This window comes from Mizuhopecten yessoensis, unplaced genomic scaffold (assembly GCF_002113885.1).
Source record: "Mizuhopecten yessoensis strain PY_sf001 unplaced genomic scaffold, ASM211388v2 scaffold716161, whole genome shotgun sequence".
Lineage (NCBI taxonomy): Eukaryota > Metazoa > Mollusca > Bivalvia > Pectinida > Pectinidae > Mizuhopecten > Mizuhopecten yessoensis.
Window position 1 is genome coordinate 55,409 of NW_018479978.1, and position 17,369 is coordinate 72,777.

The 17,369-nt window shown below is 36.2% G+C and overlaps 2 protein-coding genes across 2 annotated transcripts; one reads left to right on the forward strand and one right to left on the reverse strand.

Moving 5' to 3' along the window:
* Positions 1 to 58: 58 nt before the first annotated feature.
* LOC110441898 (zinc finger protein 830-like) lies at positions 59 to 14,615 on the forward strand. Its single transcript, XM_021485209.1, has 9 exons — positions 59 to 177; positions 2,003 to 2,102; positions 2,672 to 2,774; positions 5,720 to 5,756; positions 9,534 to 9,700; positions 10,039 to 10,154; positions 12,666 to 12,743; positions 13,067 to 13,143; positions 13,421 to 14,615. Exons 1-9 carry the CDS (start codon positions 62 to 64, stop codon positions 13,581 to 13,583), a joined length of 957 nt encoding a protein of 318 aa, XP_021340884.1. The 5' UTR covers positions 59 to 61; the 3' UTR covers positions 13,584 to 14,615.
* On the reverse strand, positions 2,845 to 4,148 carry LOC110441899. The gene is made up of 2 exons (XM_021485210.1): positions 3,860 to 4,148; positions 2,845 to 3,586 (listed from the first exon to the last, which is right to left on the reverse strand). Exons 1-2 carry the CDS (start codon positions 3,868 to 3,870, stop codon positions 3,154 to 3,156), a joined length of 444 nt encoding a protein of 147 aa, XP_021340885.1. The 5' UTR covers positions 3,871 to 4,148; the 3' UTR covers positions 2,845 to 3,153.
* Positions 14,616 to 17,369: the final 2,754 nt, after the last annotated feature.

Consider the following 17,369-nt stretch of genomic DNA (forward strand, 5'->3'; position numbering starts at 1 on the left):
ATGAAGAAACAGGAACATTAATTCGATGTTATTATAAAATACGAAAATAACACCGGCAAATATGGCGACGTCCAAGAAGAAGAAGAAAGTTGTTTCCAAAGATGATTTGAGACGTTTGATGAAAGAGAAAAAGGCAACCGTTGCTACAACTAAACGCATAGAGCACCAATTTGCCAAGTAATAGTTTTTCATGATTTACATAGGGTGTCACATTTTTTCAAATCATAAAACCAGCGTATTCCTAGCTATATCGTCTAGTCATATGTTTCCGCGCGTTATGTATTTCCGCGCAGACATTTTATCAAGCTATATCTCGTAACTACGTGACCTGCTGGACACAACACAATGATATTTTAGACGTTTGGCCATTGTCTGTAAGCTGACACAAACATTACCGGAAGTTCGTCCAAAAAACATCAGAAATAATCACTGATTAAAAAAACACGCATTAAAATATGCAATATGGCTGCCACACCAAACTGTGTATCAAATTCAATAATGCATTATGTTAGCGTTAAACATTCCCTGTCACAAAATAATCCTCCTCCAATATTTCATATTTCTAAAACATAATTGAGGTACATGCACACTAAATTTCAGAAAAAAACATTCAATAACTGATGAAAAACTCACTTTTTATATGTTCATTTTCCATGCTAAATAAAAGTAACAATTCAGGAAAGAAACCATTTAAACTCGTAAATATCATAAGGTTGGATGTCCATGGAGATGCATTTGTCGAGAAAAATGTGAGAAAATGCTTCAAATCTCGAGAATGATTTCCATTAGTAGATATAAGTACACATGTTTATGACAGTATGATCCGTAATTTCAACAGTTTTCTGCCGATATGAGTACAAAATCGCAGTTGCTTCTTAAGTGCGCGGAAACCGGTAACACAAGGAAACCACTGTCATATCGCCCCCCCCCCTCCGATTCCAGCAATTTAGTTCTGTTATCTTCGCTTCATTACCTGGAGCTAAGTGATCAAAACCTGTGTGGATGGTTTGGCCCTTTTCAACCATATACCTTAACAGCTGTTTACAATATTCAAAAATGAAAATGAATAAATCTATAAAATGTTGCAACAGGAAAGGAAGTTGGACACAAAGACACACATGGGTAATAATCTTGTAGTAGGTCGATGAATAGCTACAGTATAGTGATAAAGATATTGCCGTCGCTGGGGCTCGAACCCGCTACTTTTGGCTCTTCAGCTCAATGCTCTACTGCTGATCCCTACAGCTGACGCTTGTATACATACAGGTCAGGGAAAACCACTAACTTGCATATAATACCCAAACTCGCCTATTATATGCATTATAGGGGTATGGATTTGTTACTAAAAATAGCCAAAATCACTTTAATCTTGGCTATTTCATTTTTTATGTCCAAGTCAAATTTATTCAGTCATGAAACATAATACAAATGCAAAAATAAACTTTATTTGCATGTGGGAAAGTACCAAAAATAGATGCAATACTTACGGTAAAGTTACATCAAGTTTCTAAGTAGCCAACGCTTTCAGTAAATATGTTTTAGCAAAATATTATTTACCTTGTCGTAAATTAATGCGATTTTTAATAATATCCTGCAAAAGTTACTGTTAAAGCGATTTGGGTTATTTTTAGTAACAAATCCATACTCCAACTGGCGTATAATGCATTGCAAAGGCAAATGTTGTTATGAGACTATATTACTATAACAATTTAACGTTTGCTATTGTAACGTCATCAATTTCATTGTTGTCAAAACTTGATTTGCGGTTAAAAAACTGTTCAAAATAACTGAATAAAGCATAATTACCGGTACTCTTATCAAAATGTAAATATAAATAAATAATATTTTAGCAAATGTTGTTCTGGTCCACTCCTATACACTAGCACACATTTCTATTGCTGACAAACTTACCGTACATAAAGCCCTGTACTGTTGTGGTGTGGATATTGATATAACTGATCAGTAAAATATACTTGACGTAACCAAAGATTTTGTGTTATAGGTATAACAGTGTCGACCAGCTTGTGTGTGTAATTTGTAATACAGTAATTAAAAGTGGACAATTGTGGCCATCACATCTACAGAGCAGACAGCATAAAGAGGTAATACTGTGTAATCATCTTTTGGAATCATAATTCAAAGCATAATCAGGGGTGATGTTTGAATCAAAATATTTCATTTGTATCAGGTTTAAATAAGAAATTTCACCATATAGTATGAATACAAGAAAAAGTATAATTTACATTGTAATTTGAGAAAATTGAGATAAATCATTGACAAGAATAGGAAAATAGGGGATTTTTTCAAATATTGATTATTTCTAATATGAAATTTGTTAATGTTTAGTTCATCTCTTTAAAAATATCCAATATTCTTCTGAAAAGTTGACATACAATTTAGATTCAGGTTTCCTAACCAAGTAATTTTTATTGAAAAATTGTAAATATTTCTGGTTTTTTTGGATAAATTCTATACCTCAGTTTTTATACTGAATTATTTAGAATGTACATGTATAAGCCAGATGAAGATGACCTTCTTTTCAGAAGTCACTTTTCTTACATTGAGTGAAAAAATGGTCTATTTTCAGAATTTTGGAAATATATATGTCCATAAAAAGTGATTGCTTTACCCAATTGAAGACATTTAAATCTTTTAATATGATTTTCCATAGAAATTAACTCAAGTGAAGCCAGCTGTGGACACTTTTACCACTGGTGTGAAGAGGGGTCTCCCACAGCAGTCAAACAGTCATGAAGATTCTAAAAGACTTAGAGGTACATTTACTCACATATCTTATTTACTAAGTTAAAGTGATATTGTATTTGTTCTTAAAACATTCTTGTGATGCCATCCATTGTTATAATTGTCCATTATATAGAATATGAGTACTGTTATATGCATAACTGTCCAATATGTTACAAAAACTGTCCAATAAGATCATAAAACTGTCCAATATTTTAATATTGTACAGTTTGTTAAAAATAACGGACATGTTTTTGGACCAGTTTAAGTAGAACATAGAAACTGGAGCATGACAATATATCCATCAAAATTTAATTGCATTATTGAAACAATACAAAATTGACACAAGGGTGATCAATCCACTGGATATATACAGGTAAATCCACTGTTACAGATACAATGTACTCCCTTTTAGAATCTTAGGGTAAATGACACCTCACCCGCGCTAACAGATAACTCCCTATTATTAGTATTAGTATTACTGGAGTCAGCAAGTTTTAATTTTTTCACTGGTGATGCCATATTTTCAATTCCTTGCACAACACTGCTAACATTTGCCAGCTGCGCATCACATGTACGCTTATATGAACGAATGGCCGCTGACCGATGTCCAGTTTTTTCTGCCACTAATTGTTCGTCGAATCCTGCCTTATAGAGGCGTGTCGCAGCAGTCGCTCGTAGGGAATGGTTAGTGAAATATCCTTTAAATCCAGCCTCCTCACACAACTTCCCCACTGTCTGCTGCAAGATATGTACACCCAGTGGAGAATCACAGTACCAACAGTCCGGGCTGGGGGTCTTCTTTGGCCTTAGGTACAATGCACTGCATTTTCCGGTTTTTGGTCTGGAAGATTTTTAAATTGTAAACCTTAACAGTTAGAATGAAAAGGAAAATTGAAATTTTGTTTTAAAAAGGTAAAGTTCTATTTTCCAACATAATTAGGTCAAAAAAAAAATTTTTTCGAAATTCTGGACACATATATATATATTTTTTTTTTCAAATTTTAATTTTAATAAATGTGCTGTTATATTTAGCCACTGGATTTTATGATAAGCGTTGCGCAATAACAATACATCTTAATACGGTATGATTATATTATATAACTTCTGTATTTACCTTAGGCTCATGAATTTCTGGTATATCTTCACAGGACATTGGTCTGGAAGTACTGTGTTTTCATAGGCCCTTGTAACTTTTGGTGTCACCTTACGATGGAGAAGTCCTCCGGCATTAGTTTTTGATACATCTTCTCTGTATTCCAAATATGTTTTGCCATCAGAATCCTGTTTCACTGTAATTTGACTATAAGGTCCACATCTAAGATTCCTATGTTCTTGGCCTGCTCTCAATGCAAAATTCAAACCCAGTTGATACACTAATGTGTTTAAAAGTTTTTCTGGTGTGTCTGTCCCCAAGACACCTTTCTCCACATTAACTGCTCTTGTTCTTCCGTTATAATTTCTGCCTGCTTTTTGTTTATTCCCAAACCTTGTTTTGCGAGGTTTTTCATCCAGGCGTCTAGTACCCCTCTCAGTCCTGCAAACTCTGTATCATCCAAAATATTCACAAAACGTCCATTTTGCCGAAAATAATGTTGTATAGATATAATTAATTCATACAGTGTGTTTGGTCTGTACTCCTCACCATTCTTATTTCGAACTTCAGCTACAAAATAAGTCAGAGCCTCATTAATATCGGAGACAGGTAAATCCAGTAAGTTGTTAGGAAAGTTTTTCAGCTTTTCATTGTTTTTGGATTGTATCAGTCGCTGTTCAATCCATGAATCAAAAACTTTTAAAGCCCATTTCGTTTTGTTTTCTGTGTTTACACATGATTCTCCAGCAACAATTTTTTTCAAATCACCATCCTGCATGGGAATTGCAAATCGTCGCCGTGTTTCAACTTCTTCAACAACTTGAGTTATTTCTGTCATTTCATCTTCCGAGATGTCTGAGAACATCTCACTTAAAATGTTGAAATTTGGCCGAGGTGTAATATTTTCCTTCTGTAAATCCAGGACATCACTTAATATCTCATCTGTATCTACAACAGTATTTTCTGTTGTAAATGTTGACTGTGTTAAAAATACTCCTTCACTATCGGAACTCATGATTGGAATGAGATAAGTACTATACCTGGGTGTATTTCATACCTGGTATATGCAGTTGCATACAAATCATGCAAAGTGAGATTGATATACATGACTGACCTCAGTATACAGTGTAGTTGAAAAACTGTCCAATATGTTATGAATAGCTTTCACGGTAATTGATTCATAGTGAAACTGTCCAATATTATCACAATGCACCAAAACACTGATCACAATTGATACAATAGGGGACATGTTTTAAGTAAGATATAAGCCTAAAACTGTCTATTATGTAAAATATTGGACAGTCTGAGGCGCTAAACTGTCCAATATTTTACATAATAGACAGTTTTCGGCTTATATCCTTTACATAATGAGTTAATGTATAATGATAGAAATAGAAAATAGAGAAATTCTATGTTTTCAGTGCCAGATGCTGATTTGTACAGGTCATATTTGTTTGCCTTATTTGATCTTTTAATCCTTCAAATTTATGCCTTAATGGGATATTAAACTTAAGTGGAATTTCTTCCAAGGCCTGCAAAATTACTATATACTCCCCTGCTTAGACAAGACATTCTTAGAAAATACCTTTTAAATTTCATATGTAGAGAGTACAAATAGCTTAGTACTTACTGTTCAGTTTATTTGACATGGGATGTGGTTATACAAATATATGTTATAGATACTATTAAAGACTGTTCGGGTTCAGTAAAACCCTTTTGTATTTGTATGTTTGCTGTGTTTTGCTGCAATCATATAATTGTCAAATTATTTATATTACATGTATATGCATAATAATACTTTGTATGTATTTTTTGAGTCTGGTATAGAGGGCTTATGTATAAGCCCTGAACTGGAAATAAACTTATCTTATCTTATTACAGGAAATGGTCAATCAGCCAAATCTTCAACAAATTCGGGGTGAGTAAACTGGTCAGGTTATAATAATATATCAAATAAATTTGTCTTGCAATTAATAGTTTATAATGATTGATAATTTCAAAAACAAGGCTACCTGGTTTAATATATCAACAGAAGGAACAGCATGAGTGCCTTATACATGTATTATCAAACGTCAACCAAACTGATTTGCAAAACAGGTAAGCCATATAAACAATAGAAATGTGGTACATGTAGTACAATTTTTGACAGGCACAGTCTGTTAGAACAATATTAATCACATGTAAAATAGAAAATGATTTACCTGACTTCAGAATGTTTGAAAGTCATCCAAGTTTTCCAGCATGGCCAACACATCATGCTAATTGACTACAGGTCATCGTCAAGGATAATACCCTGGCCGACACATCATGCTAATTGACTATAGGTCATCGTCAAGGATAATACCCTGGCCGACACATCATGCTAATTGACTATAGGTCATCGTCAAGGATAATACCCTGGCCGACACATCATGCTAATTGACTCCAGGTCATCGTCAAGGATAACACCATGGCCGACACATCATGCTAATTGACTCCAGGTCATCGTCAAGGATAATACCATGGCCGACACATCATGCTAAGTGACTACAGGTCATCGGAAAGGATAATACCATGGCCGACACATCATGCTAAGTGACTACAGGTCATCCTCAAGGATAATACCATGGCCGACCCATCATGCTAAGTGACTACAGGCCATCATCAAGGATAATACCATTGCCGACACATCATGCTAAGTGACTACAGGTCATCGTCATGGATAATACCATGGCCGACACATCATTCTAAGTGACTTCAGGTCATCGTCAAGGATAATTCCATGGCCGACACATCATGCTAAGTGACTACAGGTCATCGTCAAGGATAATACCATTGGGCACTTTATTCCAATATTGATATGCAAACAGAAGGAGGAAGTAGAAAAGTATAGAAATTGGGTCAAAGGTCAGGGTTGTATTGCTTAGTTTAAAGGGTTTTGAATTATGAAAACCTCTCATCACAAAAGTGAAAACTTTCAAGGTCCTTAACCAAGATTTTAGAAAGACTGCAATGGTGGAAAGTCAAAATTCAAGGTTGCAAGGCAATCTTTTTGAAATGCATGCATGGAATTTAGTTGTTGGAAGAAAAAAACCAGTGTAATAAAATTGTGCCTTCTTGTATGGAAAGCCGTTATTTGGTACCAGAACTTAAGAGTTCGATCAAGTACAAGGATGGTGTTTATTCAGTTACATACCATATACATATCAGTATACAGAATTCAATTACGTACAATTTACATATCAGTATACTGAATACAATTACATAATCCCGTCACCAAAGCATATGAGTCGAGTCGTACTATGCTATCATGAAAATCCTACTTGAACAATACAGTATAGCTATCATAAACACGAGGAATAATTTATCAATAATGAAATATATGCTCGGGAGCTTAACCGTTAAAAATAAGCCTTACATGTACATTGTTTTCCTGTGAGTTCGAATTCACGACTCACCACAGGTTATGATTAATAGAATCTTTCACCCCTTGGGGGTGAGATAGGAGAATCTCAACCCGAGGGGGAGGATTCTTAAGTTGCCAAACACGAGGCTTTGCCGAGTGTTTGGCAACTAAAGAATCTTTCCCCGAGGGTTGAGATTCCACTATCTCACCCACAAGGGGGTGAATGATTCTTTTTCTCTTACCCTGTTCTTTCATTGTGTATCATATGCACAATGTAATGATAACGTTACATGCTAAATTCAGGGTTGACGTGACGTTGATGGATTGTTGACNCCCCCCCCCCCGTCTCAGCCCTAGGGTGAGACAAGGAAATCTCACACCGGTAAAAATGTGGATACACCTGTCCAGGGTAAGAGAAAGATTTATCTATGTCTTACAAGTTTCTTTAGTTTCCCGTGAGACCGACTTCACGGTTCAACACAGGTTATAACATATAGATTTATCTAGATCTTAAACATAATTACTTTCTTGTGACTCCGCATTACCTGGCTCACACAAGTTATCGAAATATTTTCAAATAATCCTTAAGTTAGTATTTGTAACTTATTTTTCTCCGAGCCCGACTTCATGGTTCACCAAAGGTTATAAATATGAATTTGAAATATATAAATACTACATTAAACTAAATAGAGTGTAATTTCAATACTAAAAAGTTTCTATAAAAAATTCCCTACCTTTCACAAGAGTTGTACCTCGCTTGGTACACTCAGGATCTCTACGAGCTCGACTGATTCAAAACACACTGCAATCCGCATTTATATCGACTAGCGTGTGCCACAATGGTAACGCTAAATAACAAAACATTCTTAAAGTACAATTTTACAATTACATATGTATTTCTTTTATATGGACAAAATCAGTACGAATTACAAAGACTGTTATCTTTAACGTATAATACTATATATAGCTGACGAAATAACCAGGAAGTTACGTCACATATACAACGACATAAACTGTCAATACATTGCAGGAAAGTTTGACGTCCGACTTTGTGAAAGCATATAAAATTACTTTCTTGACGATTATAAAGGTATTGTTGATAGCACATTGACATAAAGATACACTAGTAATCTGTAATACGATTTTAGCAAGCTATATAAAGAATTACTCTCTTTATAAGATAATATAAACAAGTGCAAATTATGTTACTATTATAAAGAATGTCAACAAATCCCAGTTTCACAACACCCAGTAAATAAACATGGATTGTTTGGTTGCTTAACATTACAAAATGACTTTCTTAAAAAGATTGGTTGACAAAAATTCAGAGGCAAATATTTAAGGCCCTGCATCAGAGATTTTGGTGCTCTTTAGTAATCATCTTGTCTGTCTGTCCACACTTGCGTTTCTGGAGTCTGTCTCACAATTGAAAAGTAAAAAAAAATAGAACTGTAACATGGTGATGCACTGTTATTTAAGGATTGAATGTCTATCAGATTACAGTTACAGCCAATATGAATGCAATCTGGGAGACAGATAGATAGAATGACGTCCATTACTGTCCAGTAACTGCAGGCTGACTTTCTATAAAGTTAATGGAAAATGGGAAGGGCATATGTAAATATAATTATGTACAGTGCAATTCAAAAAGTTCCTAAGATACTGTCAATAATACATAGACTGTATTGCCCTCCTGACCAATCTGCAATGGTCACTGGTCATGACCAAAGTCACTGATACTAAAAGTAGAACAGGAGTGATAAAAACTACATTTTATGGCTTTGGTTGAACGGCCGACACATATATGGCTGTAAGGTTTGTTTTAATTGATAACAATTGAGAGAAACAGACAAATAGTGGATAGTGTTCATGATGAAAAAGAAATATTATCATGATCCAATAAAACAAGATGGCCACCATAGTTTCTGATTGTCTGGGACCTATCAGGTTTTAATTTTTGTTCTGCTGTACAGATTTTGTTAACATTTGGTGATAACAGGTATCTGTCAGTTTAAATATCTACAGGGTTATTACCAATATTTCAAAATCCAATGTAATTGCTGTGTCTTTTGCTTCTTGATTATGGGTGATATACAAGTGTATATGGTCAGGCACATGGTAGGGCCCTTGCTGACCTGTCAGTCTTCTAGTTGTTAAAGGTTTTTTTTCAGGTTTTCACAGGAGCAAGGAATGGGAACTTCATTGTAAACCTTATGTCTGGTGAGAGTTCAGATTGATTGAGTGTTGTACACATTGTTTGCCCATAATAGCTTTATTCATTTACATATTTTGTCTAAATATTTTTTTCAGGCTACCATCAGATTTCTTTGACAATAAATCTCAAGATAAAGCAAGTATGCCCACAACGAAACGTGCAGGCCTGGCATCCTACTCATCGTCTTCCTCTGAAGATGAAGCTGAGGTGACACCCAAACTCAGCACTGCCACTGTGTCCAGTGTGCCAGGTCTTCCTGCAGGTAACTACCAGTATATTGGTAACTAGACAGATATCAGGCTGTTCGGCTATTCGCATATTGTGAATGTCAAGCATTACATTGTCTATGACCATATCTATTTGTCTTGCAAACATAATTTCCACTCCAACTTGGTAGTAAATGTTCCAAAATATCTCCTGCAGTATTATCTGATGTACTGTTTCACTTGGCATGACTTTCATTGTTACTCCGCCCTCTCCACGTAGCATGCAGTCACTAGAGATTTGTGCTCGGACAACGGCTTGCATAGCAAATCTATAAAATGTGTGAGAAGTGTAAATCTTAGATCAATTTTTTTAAAAATAAGATTGGTTTTACAGATTTTTTTAATACAAGTACAAGCAGTAAGCAGGAAGAAATAGAAAAACCCAAGACAGAATCAATGGCTGATGTGTTACCAGAGGGATTTTTTGACGACCCAAAGACTGATGCAAAGGTGTTTATTTTATCTTTATATATAAAGTATATGGGAGCAAAAAGCATGGCAATATAGAATTAAGTTTCTGCTATAAGTAATTTAGGTATCCTTACTCAATAAGACATTGTGTAAACAGGTATAAAAGGTATTTGTTTAACATATCATGTTTATATCCCCATGTGGGTATATTCCAAGCATTTTCATTGGTTGAGAACTTTTTATGGATTTGGATTACACCAAAACAATGCATTGCCAAAATAACCAGGGATCAATCTAGGTTTTAGGCATCCTCCATATCCAGGGGTTACACTCACTTTCGCTCTCTACACCCCTGGAATATGTCATGGCAAAATTGAAGGCACGAAGATAGCTGTTTGATTGGTCTCGGGTAAAAAAAAACCTGACCAATCGCTAGGCTGATACCTCTCCTTTGAAGATTACAAAGGAGAGACGCCCCACTTCAAAGCCTGTCAATTTTTACCGTTACATGACTGCGAAATTCTTTTGATGTACATCAAAGGATCAAACTAATCTTGTTGTCTCATCAACAAGGTGGCGCACACCGAGCCTTTAATTTTGCCATGACATATTCCAGGGGTGCAGAGAGCTAAAGTGAGCGTAACTCCTGGATATCGAGGATAGGTTTTAGGGGAATCTACCCTTTTTTAGATTTGGGGGAAATTAAAATTTTGATACAAGGCTCTTGTGTCATGAAGATAAAAGATAAATGTTTTGTCCGACATACATGTGTGCAGTATATATATTTCAATTTATGAATAATTTTAAGCTTAAACAGCTCGTAGAATGCCGAAGGGCCATGTGAACTTATGCCATACTGCGGCGTCCGTCGTTCGTCAACTTTTTCTTTTGAACAACTTCTGAAGAAGAACTGGAGAACCTAGGGTAATGATATTTGGCCAGTAGGTTCCTGGGATGGAGTGCTATAGAGTTTTCTCATTAAAATGACTTGGCCTACTTTCAAAGTCACAGGGGTCAAATATGTTAAAAATTTCAAACAACAATATCCTCATAACCGTTTGGACAAGAGTCATGATACTTTGGTATGTTATGTAGACCAACAGTGCAAATCTTTTTCTCAATCACAGTAATGAGGTCAAAGGTCAACTTTAAGTGGTAGTCAGGGGTCAAAGGTCCATATGTGTTAAAAGCTTTTACAATCTTCTCAAGTTCCATAAGGCCCAGGGTCATGATATTTGGCCAGTAGGTACCTGGGATGGAGAACTATAAAATTTTCTCATTAAAATGACCTTGACTTACATTCAAGGTCACATGGGTCAAATATGTTAAAAACTTTAAACAACAATATCCTAAGAACAATTTGGATTAGAGTCATAATACTTGGGTATATTATGTAGACCAGCTGTGTGAATTGTTTTCTTTATTACAGTAATGAGATCAAAGGTCAACTTTAAGTGCTAGTCGGGGGTCAAATGTCAACATGGGTTAAAAGCTTTAACAATCTTCTTCTCAAGTTCTATAGGGCACAGGGTCATGATATTTGGCCAGTAGGTACCTGGGAGTGCTATAAAGTTTCCTCATTAAAATGATCTTGACCTTATTTCAAGGTCACAGGGGTCAAATATGTTATAAACATATGTTATGTAGACCATCTGTGTGAATTATTTTCTTTATTACAATAATGAGGTCAAGGGTCAAATTTAAGTGCTAGCTGGAGTCAAAGGTCAATGTGGGTTAAAAGCTTTAAAATTTAAATTTCAAACAACAATATCGTCCGTTTAAGAGTTGTTAAAATTAATTGTGTTCTAGTTACCAAATTTGGTCTGAAGTTACCTATCTGCAGTTTCATGTAACAAAAGAAATGAGTGAGCGATAGAGGCTCTCTGGGCCTCTTGTTGTTAATATTATGTGAAGAAAATGCATTTATGCAGTATTATGCATTTAAACTGTTGAACTTTAAAGAAAACATATATAGGGGAAACATTTGGAAGGAAACCAGGGAAATTTTGAAGCACATAGGGGAATTTTCTTCTGTAGAGGAAACTACCCATAAACGGTAGTGAATCAAGTCTAGATTAATCCCTGATTAACGTAGTAGTTATTGCCATGATATCATAGTTCTAGGTGATTTTCCAGATTGGAAACTGGAGTCATGGGTAAATAGGTTTTCTTAGGTAAAATATGAACATTAGGGGAGAGAACAGCTCCTGAACACATGATGACCAGCAATCATTCATGTGTATCTATCTTTCTTAACCTTATTTGAAAATCGAAAACTTTTAAATTGTCTTTTTTGATTTAAATTAACTTAATAACAACCCTCCTAAGTTATATGCTTTGCTACATTTCTTGCTTAACAAATACATAATTTCTTTGCCTCACTGTGTTGCTAATTTATGACAAAGAGATTTACTTTCTGATTCTAGGGATAGTCATTGTAATTTACTTTACTCACTGGTTGTAGGTTAGTATTATTGTAATAATTTATCTGACTCACAGTTTCTGGGTTTGTTCATTAGTAATACTTTACTTACCATGCTTTGTTTCTAGGTCCGTAAAGTCGAGTATAAAGACAAGATGGATGAGGAATGGGAGATGTTTCGGCGGGCCATGAAAGAAGAAAATCATGCAAGTCTTCCTTTAAATGGCTAACAAGAGATTTAATGATGCATTCCTTATGTGAGATGAAGTCTTTGAAGAATTTCATTGAAAGCTTGCAGTCTCATTTGTGTGAAATGTGTGAATTTGTTACGAAAAGTTTCATGAAAAGCTGAAGAATGTCATGGAAAAATCCATCAGTTTTGGTAATAGGGCTGGTAATCCTTAATAATCAATGCATCAGTTTCATTGATTGCCTCTTTGGATGATCATATCAATCTATAATTAATAATAATCATTATTAAAATATCCTTATTAAATGAAAAATGTAAAATTATAAATCTTCTTATCAGGTATCAGAAGCCATTATGGATGAAGAGGATGAACAAGCAAATGTTGACAGAAATATTGATGAAATAGATGACCAAATGTAAGTCGCACAGAATGCATTTTGAAGCTGACAATACATGATAAATAATGCACTACTATCACACATCAAAGTACATTTTGTTCCTGCTAAACTGCTTAAGATTATTTGTGTCAACTATTCATGTATCATAAACACATTCAACTTCAATCATACAGAAATGTAGATTGTAGAATTATCCTAAAAACTAACTAATCCTTACTTGTTATCCTATACACACGTATATAGTTATTAGAACTTTAAATCCAATGATGTTTAAAAATCTGGTAATCGTTTTCAGGAATCGTTGGAATGAAATCAACAAACTCCAAATAAAAAAGGAGGAGATAATGTCGAATCAGGGATCCAAGGATGTGGCATCAAAGTCTGATAGTGATGAGGATGCAGAGGACCAGGAACTTCAGGAGTTTATGGACTGGCGCTCAAAAAAGTCTTGGAAATGAGGAATTTGAATTACAAATCTCAATAACAAATTACGTTAGTATTAATGGTTGAATACATTGTTAAGTGCTATAAACCATAATACTGGGCCAAGGAAATGGCAAGATATCAACCATGATCACAGGATGTCATGGTTACAACTGCTGTCAGTTGATTTAAATCTTGTGATGATGATGGTATTTGGCTATATGCTTTCATGTAAACGTTAGACTATATATCGTGAGACTAAAAGTGCAGTGCTATGCTGCTTCATTCTGATTTCAAGAATTGGTCACTGGAAACGCCTGATAAGATTTCTTGCTTAAATTTACCGATACATTGTCTATTGCACAAATGAACCAAAATCCATATATTAGACCATTCTAATAGAACAGACAGGACAGTTGTTACTGTATTGTCTACTTTTGGGACCAGTATTACAAACCTCAATTCTAGGGAAGAAAATGTAAGAGCGAGTGTCAACAATGATTACAGTAGGACATTATAGCTTACAACAGCTATGATAGGTTGCTCCATCAATCGTGTTTGGATGTATGCATCATTAGGGTACAAGTGCAGTGCTGCTGGATTCTGTTTTCAAGAGTTGGTTGCTTAGAGCTCCTAACAAAGTGTTTTAGTTAAATTTATGACTAAAAATGTTTGAGTGTATGTATGAAAGAGACAAGCGATATGACCAATAATGCATTATCTCGTGGGACAGAAATGATGAGGGTGATATTATTGTCTACTTTTGCCCCACACAGTAGAGAGAAAGAGGATTGTATTTTGTTTAAAAATGTCAACAGGGAGTTGAATATATTATGTTAATGAATATTGGCTTCAGAAACAGTCCAATAAAAATTATTAAAGAAACTGTTAACTATCCTTTTTTATTAAGTCGTCTCCCCAAGGGGCACGTGTGGTTATGCCATGATATGGTGTCTGTCATCAACATTTTAGCCCACAATATTTAGATGGTGGACTATTCAAATCACCCTTCGTCTGTGGTACATCTGTCCTTAAGCAATTCTTGTAAGCGCTATTTCTCAGAAAGTACTGGAGGGAACTTTCTCAAAGGTGGGGTCAACATTTGGCCCCCACTTTGATTTCTTTTATTCTATTGCCATATGCAGATACATAAAAATGATCAATAACTCCATAAATGATTATTCATTATTACTACTGATAATCGTAGTGGACCTCCTTGCATAACACACGGTTGAATGACAGGGGTATCCTAACAAAATGACAGATAAATGTCACAGGTAAATGTTATTTTGAAAATGAATTATGATGGTGTATAGTGTATAAAATTACTGTTATTTTGATACTAAATATGTCATATTGGTATACATGAAGTAAGCGTAGTGATACTTTTAATTAGAAAAAACATGCAAAATGTTCACAAAATTCAAAATATAACCAACATTGTCAACTTGCCTATATATATAGTTACAATGGTAGTCTATATTCTAAACTTTTTAAAAAACTTTCCATATATATATTCTGTCTACAGAATCATTTTTATGTAATATCAAAACCGATAAAGTACTTTTTAGCTCACCTGGTCCGAAGGGCCAAGGTGAGCTTATGCCATACCCTGGCGTCCGTCGTCTGTCCGTCGGTCCGTCCGTCAACAATTTCTTTAAACGACTTCTTCTTCTTAACCCCTGATTGGAATTTAACTAAATTTGACTGGAAGCATCCCTAGGTGGTGGGAATTCAAAATCGTACAAATGGTGGGGCTGACCCCCCAGGGGGCTGAGGGGCAGGGCTAAAAGGGGGGCATTTTGGCTTTATTGTTTTAAGCGATTTCTCTTCTTGAACTAAGAGATGGATATCAACCATATTTGACAGGAAGCATCCCTTGGTAGTGGAGATTCAAAATTGTACAAATGGTTGGGCTCGCCCCCAAGAGGGCTGAGGGGAGGGTCCAAAAGGGGGCAATTTGGCTATATTGCTATTAACGACTTCTTCCCCCCCCCNAGACATAGTCCCTGGGTCATAACTTTGAAACGGTTGAGATCCCCACCCCAGAACTATATATACAAATGCTTGGCATAAAGAGACAAAAGTAGTCATGGTATTAGAATAGACCCTGGGGTCTGACCGAACCCCTAGGGACCTAATTTCTTAGTCACAGCGTGGAAACAGTTGAGATCCCCACCCTATAACCATACATATATGCAATTGCTGAGTATAAAGAGATGAATGCACATATGCTTCCAGGATGGCCTTTGGGTCTGCCCCACCCTTGCAGACTTAACCCCTGGGTCATAACTTTGAAACGGTTGAGATCCCCACCCCAAGACTATAAATACAAATGCTGGACAAAAAGAGACGAATGCAGTCATGATATTAGAATCGATCCTGGGGTCTGGCCACAACCCTAGGGATCTAGTTTCTGAGTCACAGCTTGGAAATAGTTGAGATCCCAACCCCATAACCATACATTAAATTGCTGTGCATGAAAAATCTAATAGACACAGCTATCTAATAGACATACTACAAGAATTGGCATTGGGGTCTGGCATATTCCCTTGATCTCATTTGGAGAATATTTTGCCATGATTGCTTAGATATCCAAGTGAGCATTTCAGGCCCTCTGGGCATGTTGTAAAATAAATTCTGAAACCAACTGTTTCTGATTTAAGCTTTCTATACACATACCTTTTCGGAATTATCTTGCTTTGAAATTCCAGGCGGGGACCTCGCTAATGTTAAATCTCCATAGGCGTTGACCCTACCTTTCACATGACGGTTTCACCATGGTCCATTTTTAGCTCACCTGCCCAAAGGGCAAGTGAGCTTATGCCATGGCTCAGCGTCTGGCGTCCGGCGTCGGCAACTTTTCTTTTAAAACGCTACTTGTCCTGAGTGGCCCAGTAGATTTTGACCAAATATTGTCAGAAGCATCTTTGGGAGAAGGGGAACATATATATTTTGTATAAATGGTGGGTGTGGCGCCCAATAGGGGAAATATAGCAAATTCTTTAAAATCCTTCTTCTGTAGGAATGAAAGGATTTGTTCCATATTTGGTTAGAAGCATCTTTGGGGGAAGAGAAACCATTTTTGTATAAACCGTGGGTCTGGTCCCCCAGGGGCCTGAGGGGAGAGGCCCAATAGGGGAAACATAGCAAATTATTCTTTAAAATCCTTCTTCTTCTGTAGGAATGAAAAGATTTGGTCCATATTTGGTGCGAGTCATCCTTCGGTAAAGGGGAACCAATTTTGTATAAACGATGGGTGTGGCCCCCCTGGGGGCTGAAGGGCGGGGCCCAATAGGGGAAATATAGCAAATTCCTTTAAAATCCTTGTTCTTCTGTAGGAATGAAAGGTCTGAAGCATCCTTGGGTGAAGAGAAACCAATTTTGTATAAATCGTAGGTCTGGCCCCCCAGGGTCCTTAAGGGCGGGCCCAATAGGGGAAACATAGCAAATTATTCTTTAAAATCATTCTTATTCTGTCGGAATGAAAGGATTTGGTCCATATTTTTTGTGGAGTATCCTTGGGTAAAGGGGAACAAATTTTGTATAAATGGTGGGTGCGGCCCCCCTGGGACCTGAGGGGCGGGCCCATTAGGGGAAATAGAGGGAAAACTTTCTTGAACGGCCCTGTAGATTTTGACCAAATTTGGTCAGAAGCATCTTTGGGGGAAGGGGAACATATTTTGTATAAATGGTGGGTGTGGCCCCCCGGGGGAAATATAGCAAATTCTTTAAAATCCTTCTCCTTCTGAAGCATCTTTGGGGAAAGAGAAACCATTTTTGTATAAACCCTGGGTCTGCCCCCCCCCCCCCCCCCCCCC